The 7,520-nt window shown below is 56.4% G+C and overlaps 2 protein-coding genes across 4 annotated transcripts in view; one reads left to right on the top strand and one right to left on the bottom strand.

Moving 5' to 3' along the window:
* COL18A1 (collagen type XVIII alpha 1 chain) overlaps positions 1–393 on the top strand; it is a 33,201-nt gene extending 32,808 nt beyond the window's left edge. The window contains exon 38 of the mRNA XM_029940595.1: positions 247–393. Within this exon, the coding sequence (XP_029796455.1) occupies positions 247–393 (147 nt within the window). The remainder of the gene's footprint in view (positions 1–246) is intronic.
* A 26-nt stretch (positions 394–419) lies between these two features.
* The window catches only part of SLC19A1 (solute carrier family 19 member 1), a 22,945-nt gene continuing 15,844 nt past the window's right edge, over positions 420–7,520 (bottom strand). For 2 of the 3 annotated variants that reach the window (XM_029938811.1, XM_029938810.1), the window contains exon 6: positions 420–795. In XM_029938811.1, the coding sequence (XP_029794671.1) occupies positions 535–795 (261 nt within the window). In that variant the 3' untranslated portion in view covers positions 420–534. Of the gene's footprint in view, positions 796–1,873; positions 2,333–7,520 lie in introns of those variants that run through there. The other variant, XM_029938812.1, reaches the window with a different exon arrangement.

Raw genomic sequence — 7,520 nt, 5'->3', positions numbered from 1 at the left:
CTCGTTTTAAAAACGGACAGAGCATAGTCTAAAGCAAGTACTTGGACAACTGGCCTCTCACAGTTTAGCCACAGGCTCCAGGAAGCAGGGCTCCCAGCCTGTCCCTATGGGGGGCACAGCACACCCCCATGGGGCACAGAGTCCCTGGGGCTAGCATCTCGGCCCCCTCACCGGTCCCTGCTTCCTGTGGGGGGGGGGGTGAAGGCGGGAGGCCTGGTGAGCACACGAAACCCCCTCCCCACCAAGGGGACAGCGAACCAGCCCACGGCGCCCCTGCAGGAGGCGGGACAGAGACCCAGTATGCGGGGCCACCGCTGGATGAGCCCCCGGGACGGGGGGGTCGCAAGGGTATCGCACCCGGGATCCCCGCCAGGCTCTGGCTCCACAACGTGAACGCTGGAATGTGGACCCGGGTCCCGGGCAAGCTGCCGGGGGGGCATCCGCTCTGACACGTCCAGGCCCCAGGATGTGGACCATGGTGGGCAGGCTGCCTCTGGTGTCAAGGAGGCCAGCCCCTCGCTGGGACAGGCTGGGTCAGGCCTTGGCCTTGAGCTGCTGGTTCTGTTCCGGAGGGGCCGCCTCTGCCATCCATGCGCTGCCATCCGGGGCCGGTGGGGGGGCTGCGGGCTGGGGGCCGCTGAGGCCTCTGTCCTGCAGGCTCAGCACCGGCTGGGCCTTCTCCTGGGGCAGCGGGGGCGCATGGCCGCCCTTCCGGAGGCGGCGCAGGAGCACCAGCACGGCCCCCAAGAGGTAGACGAGGAACAGCACTAGGAAGTACCCGAAGTAGACGAGGAACTGGAACAGAGAGAAGGCAGGGGTGAGGTCAGCCCGGGCAGGGGAGGGGCAGGGGTGAGGTCAGCCAGGGCAGGGGAGGAGAGGGGAGGGGGCTGTGGATTCCTCCCCGGCTCTCCCTCTTCCTGCTGAGGCCCTGCAAACACCAAAGGAGTGGCGGTGGGTGCCCGGGGCTCTGGGGGCAGCCTGGGAGCAGGTCCCCATGGTGGGCAGGGCCCGTCCTCTGCCCTCCTCCAGGACAGGCCCTGGGGGCCCCGCCACTCCCCACAAGCCCCGATAGCTTCCCTGCATCCCGTGGCCCGTGATCCACCCAGGACGCTCTGCTGACTTGTGACAGCAAACACGAGCTTCCCTCTGTTCCCACAGCTGCCGAGGGCACAGGGACAAGCGTGTGTGTGAACGTCCCGTGTCCCATGTGGCACAGCCCCAAGCACCCCGGCCTCTGCCCCGGGATCGAGCAGCTGCACGCGGACCCAGAGCTGGGGAAGGTCCCTCCCGGTTCTCGTGACCGCCATCTGCTGGCCAGACCAGGCGCGCGTCCTGCTCACGACCGCGGGGCCGCTCGCTGCAGGTCCCTCTCCGTGCCCTTCCGGGAGGAGCTCAAGGTCAGAGCAGAACCGGGAGACAGACAGACCGTGAAGGACTCAGCTTCCGGCCGAGGAGCTGCCGCGTGCTCCTCCTCCTCCCCGACGACGGCCAATGCTCCGGCACACGCAGACGGCGCGGACAAAGGGAACGCAGGAGGCTGGGGGGCAGGACACTGGAGCCCCAGAGGCCGAGAACACCACGATGTGCCCCCCAGGCTTTTCTGACCCTGCGCTGTATTTTTAGATATGAAGGAACAATCCAGAAATGCCAGCCAATGAAGGGGAAAAAACAATAAAAGCTGTTCTTCCCGGCAAAGGACCAGGACTGGAGAGGGAGGGCCCAGCAGGACAGGGACGACAGAGGGGCACGGCCCCGCTCCGGCTGAACCCCACCCTCCGCGCCAGGCGCAGCCGGGAAGTTCGCCCTGGCAGACAGCACACAGGAAGCCGGATGGTAACATCCGACCCCCAGCCCTGGGACCGAGGGCCCGCACGCTCCCCCGCAGCACGGAGGACGGCCCGTCCCCAGTGGTGTCACCGGAGGCCGCGTGGGAGCAGTAACCAGGCTCCCTCACCCCTCCCAACCGCTGGGGGCTGGAGGCCAGGTGGGCAGAGCTGGCACTCCATCCCCCGCAGGGAGGAGGAGCCCCGCCCCGTCTCGGTCAGGAGCCTGGACTCCCCCCGTTGGCCGTAACAAGGCACATGTCCCCGACCCCCTCTGTAGAGCAGTGTCAGGAAAAACCAGTTAAAGTGGAGGGTTTCAGTAAGATGCAGATCTCTTAACATAATCTCCGAAATGTCCAGGTTAATAAAAACAATCACTTAGAAGCACAAAGATCTCTAACTGGATGAATACAGTCTACAGACGCCAGCGCAGGGATGGCAGAGACGTTACAATTACCTGAGAGGAAGCGTTTCGCCGTGCGTTCACGCTCTCGGAAGAGATGAAAAGTCTAAGAAAAGAAATGGAAGAGACAACAGCTAGAATTGCAAATACAGTAACCAAACTACAAACTTAATGAGTGGTCTCAACAAACAGAACCGACAGGACAGAACACAGACCTGGGAGACGGGAGGAGGGAACACCACATCTACCCAGAGGGAAAACGGCTTGAAAACAAACCATAAGCACAGCCTCATCCCCGTATAGGACAAAAGATGCCAGGTTGTGTCCTGGGAATCCCACAGGAGGGGGATGGGGCTGGAAAACTCGTTGAGTCAATAGAGGCTGAAAATTCTCCAGATTTGGTAAGAGACCAAAGATTCAAGATGCTGAGGGAACCACACGCACAGGACAAACCCAAAGAAACCCAGAACAACACGCCATATTTAAACTTCTGAAAAGCTAAAGGCAAAGAAAAGGAAAAATCTTGCAAGTAGCCAGCAAAAGTGACAGCTTGAGGGAAAAGCAGTGGACTTTTTCATCAGAAGCCAGTAAGACCACAATGATGTGACACATTTTCCAAAGTTAAAAGAAAAAACTATCAACCTAAGCCTATATCCAGTATAATCTCCTTTAGGAATGAAAAGGAAATTAAGACTTTCTCAGAAGAAGGAAAAACAAAGAGAAGAATTTGTCACCAGCAGACCTACCCTAGAAGAATGGCTTAAAGGAGGTTCTTTCAAACAGAAAGGAAATCATAAAGAAGAAACCCTGGATCAACAGGAAAGAGAACAGAGTGAGCCAAATCATGGGTACATAGAAGGCTTTCCTTCTCTTCTAGAATTTTCTAAATGTTTGATAGTTAAAGCAAAAGTTGAAACCCTATCTTCTATGGCTGTGGTGATACATGGAGAAAATACTTAAAACAACTGAACTATTAACAGTGGAAGGCAGAATGACATGGTAGGAGATAGGGTTTCTGCACTTCACTCAAATTGGCCATTTAACACATGAAATCACCATCAAAAAAGCGGTACCAAGAGATACACTCAAAAACACGACAGATGAATAAAATGAAATTCTAAAGAATGTGCAATCTATAAGAAGGCACAAAACATAAAAAGCAGGGAGAAGAAAAGGAAAACAAAAAATGATATGGCAGATCTAACACATCAACAATTACACTAAATATAAATGGTCTGAAGTCATCACTTACAAGACAGATGTTTGCAAAATAGATTAAAAACATGACTCAATATGTAGTCTACGAGGAACTCATTGAAATACAATAATATGGTAAGATAAAAAGGAAAGGAAAAAAAATATACATCACGCAAACATTAATTCCAGGGACAGGAACGGTTATGTTGATATTAGGTAAAACAGACTTCAGAGAAAAGAAAATGACCAGAGGCAGAGAAGGACATTACACAATGATGAAAGGCTCAATCCATCTAAACACACACCGCCATCCCCACAATCCCCATAACAAACAAACGAGCTGGAAACACGCGCAGGAGAACATGACGGACGGAACTGAAAGGGAAGCACTCAGAGCCACAGTTAAGGACGGAGATGCCAGCAATCCTCTCTCAACAATGGGACGAGACTAAATCCACAGGGAGAGAGATTAAATCAACACCACTATCAACAAGGTCTAATTGGAATTTACAGAACACTCCACCCCGAGAGAAGAACTTCCATTCTTTTCAAGGGTCCACACGACAGATGACAAGACAGACCACGTCCTGGGCCATGAAACAAACCTCAACCAATTTAAAAGGACTGAAATCAGAGAGATTATACTCACTGGTCCCAGAATAGACTCAAAATAGAAAGTAAAAAATAGAAATCAATACCAAAGATAACAGGCAACTGTCAAAAACACTTGGAAACCAAAGAAGACCATCTGAAATAATTACAGGTCACAGAGAAAGTCTCAAGAGACAGAAAGATACACTGAGCAATGAAAACGCCGCTTACTGATCTGCGGGCCGCGGCCAAAGCAGCTGGAGAGGGCACAGAACTAAATGCAAATAGTAGAAAAGAAGCCTCAGGGCGCCTGGGTGGCCCAGTCAGTTGACTGTCCGACTCTTGATTTCAGCCCGGTTATCCTCCCAGGGTCTTGGGATCGAGCCCTAGATTGGGCTCCACACTGAGTATGGAGCTTAAGGTGGTCTCTCTCCCTCTGCCCCTCACCCTACTCGTGCGCTCTCACAGTTTGTGAGTTCAAGCCCCACATCAGGATCTGTGCTGACAGCTCAGAGGCTGCTCAGGATTCTCTCTCTGTCTGCCTCTCCCCTACGTGCTCTATTTCTCTCTCTCAAAATAAATCAACATTAAAAAATAAAAAATAAGAATAAGATAAAATTAAAATTAAATTAAAAAGAAACCTCAAGTCATTAAGCTCCCATTTCAAGAACCTAGAAAAACATGAACAATAAAAATCTAAAGCAAGTCAAAGGGAGGAAATAATAAGGAGAAAGGTCGAGCCAGCTGCAGCAAGATAAGGAAAGGGGACAAAAAGCATATGAAAAACAGAGCACCTCCTGAACTCACGAGTGGCCCGAGCACGACTGTAAAAGACCAACACCCGAGCGTCAGCCGCGTCCCTATTCGCTCTCAACAGGCGCGGGGCGCTGTGCACGGAACCCACGGGAGCCCCCACCTCCGATGGGGCCGTGTTCGGGACAGGCCCTTCAAAGAGGCGGTCCAAGTCGGCGGGGTGACAGCCGTGGGCCCCGGCCCAAGAGGACCGGTGTCCTGACAGGAGGAACACCAGACGCGCGCACACAGGGAGGCCCGCACGAGGACACGGAAGACGACGTCCAGGTGCCAGGAAGGCCTTGGGAGCGCCCAGCGCTGCTCACACCTTGACCTTAGACTCCGAGCTTCCAGGACTTTCACACGGCAGCCCAGCAGACGCGCGTGCACACGGGAATTAAACACACACCATCGGGGGCGCCCGGGGCGCGCAGTCTGCTGAGCGTCCGACTTCGGCTCAGGTCGTGATCTCCTGGTCCGTGGGTTCGAGCCCCACATCGGGCTCCGGGCTGACAGCTCAGAGCCTGGAGCTGCTTCGGATTCTGTGTCTCCCTCTCTCTGCCCCTCCCCCACTCGTGCTCTGTCTCTCAAAAATTAAAAAAAAATGTTTTTAATTAAAAGAAAATACACTACTGTTTGCAACTGCTTAAAAAACAACGCAATACTTAGGTATCAATCTAGCAAAGCACGTAGGATACTTGTTGGCTGCAAAGTACCAAACGCTTTGGAGTCCTTTCAGAAATCAAGGACTCTGAATAAATGTTCACAGACCGGAAACGACAGAGTGGAGAGGCCGGTTCTCCCAGGACGCACCGGGGCTTCCTGCGACTCGCGGCAACACTGCAGCCACGAACGGCTGCAGGCGGGCGTTACCCTGAACTTTACGGGGGGCGGGGGCTCGGTCAGTCAGGCGCACGACTTTCGGTTTCGGCTCAGGTCATGATCTCATGGTTTGTGGATTCGAGCTCCATGCCGGGCCCCGGGCTGACGGTGTGGAGCCTCCTTGGGAGTCTCTCTTCCTCTCTCTTCCCCTCCATGGCTCACTCTCTCTCTCAAAATAAATAAACTTAAAGAAACTTTTTTAAATACATAAAATTGACAGAGAAAGGCAAAGAACCTGGAAGGTGGAAACAGTTCTGAAAAACCCTCTCGGAGCTGGAGCAGTTGGAGCGCCCCGTTTCAGCCCGTGTGGCTGGCGAGCAGGCCGCGGCCGCGGCGGGGGCCCAGAGCACTCGCCCGGACACGCACGCGATCCCGACACAGCGCAGCAGCGGCTGACAGCAGGAGAGGCCGTCCAGTCTCTTCACCAGGCGGGGCCGGCGACGCGGCTTCGCCCTCACGCCTCGCACGACGGGAGCCGCGCCGGCCACGGACATAGTTCTCACGCCGGCGCCGAGCCCAGACCCAGGAGGGGAGAAACCGTAAGCCGGAGCTCTCGAAATCAAAAAGTTCTGCTCTGCAAAAACCCCCTTAGGACAGACAGGCCAGGGGCGCCTGGGCGGCTCAGTCGGTTAGGCCTCCGGCTTCGGCTCAGGTCAGATCTCACGTTCGCGGGTTCGAGCCCCGCGTCCGGCTCTGTGCTGACAGCTAGCTCAGAGCCTGGAGCTGCTTCCGGTTCTGTGTCTCCCTCTCTCTCGGCCCCTCCCCCTCTCATGCTCTGTCTCTCTCTGTATCAAAAATAAAAACATTTAAAAAAAAAAAAAAAAAGGACAGACAGGCCAGAGCTGCGCAGAACGCGAGGGACCTCCAACACTGAGCCTGAAAGGCGGGGGCAGGGGGGACTCCCCCAGAACTTTGCTCATAACCTACCGTGGCCGGCAGCTCCACCAAGAACACAGCCAGCACCCACTTTGTGCGCCGGCCGCCAGCGCGGAGCCTGCACAGCGCAGTTCGCCACGGAGAGCACTGAGGAAGTCACAGGAGAAGACGTGGCCGGTGGGGCAGGCACTGAACTGGTCCGAGATCCCGCGGACCCGCGCCGGTCGGACGCTGTGGCAGACCGTGTCCCACAGGGGACGAGCGCCTGGGCACACGGACGAGCCCGGGTGAAGACAGCCGGCCGACAGGAAGCCCGCAGAGGCGGACGGCTCACAGGGCAGAAGAGCAGGGCATGTGCCGCCAGGGGACTGCAGCGACCCCCGCGCCTGTCAGGGCGGCCGAATGAGGGACGGCACCTGAAGCAGCTCAGGACGCGGGGCACCGGCTCTGTCACGGCGGAAATGGGACACGGAGCGGTGCGCGCAGAAAAGAGGGGGCAGCTCCTGCAGAAACGCGGCCGCCACGGACTCGCCGCTGCGCTCTGGGCGCGTCTCCCAAACGAAAACCAATGTGCACACAACCCACCAGCCTTTAACGCGCCTTTTCCCAACAGCCCAAACCTGGGAACGAGTCCGTGGGGACCAGGCACAGCTGCTGCATCCTGTGCCCGCGACCCGACGGGCAGCGGCGACGGGCGAACAGACACGCGGGTGGACGGATGGGCACACGCACACGGTGACCCGCGGGGATCTCAAGGAGGGCAGGCTGCGTGAGAACGCCCATCCCGGAAGGGGACAGACCACAGTTCCAGTTAAACGCCGCTCTGGGAGCGAGAAGATACAGAAGTGGCGGAGGGACCGAGCGGCCCTGGGTGGACGGCAGGTGGTGCTGCCAGGAATGGCCGGGCGGCGGGGGCCGCATCGCCCTGGACCGTGTGAGCCGCACCCGGCAGTGAC

Source organism: Suricata suricatta, chromosome 5 (assembly GCF_006229205.1).
Source record: "Suricata suricatta isolate VVHF042 chromosome 5, meerkat_22Aug2017_6uvM2_HiC, whole genome shotgun sequence".
Classification (NCBI taxonomy): Eukaryota; Metazoa; Chordata; class Mammalia; order Carnivora; family Herpestidae; genus Suricata; species Suricata suricatta.
The sequence above is the reverse complement of the archived record's forward strand: the minus strand, read 5'-3'. Positions and strand labels throughout refer to the sequence as shown.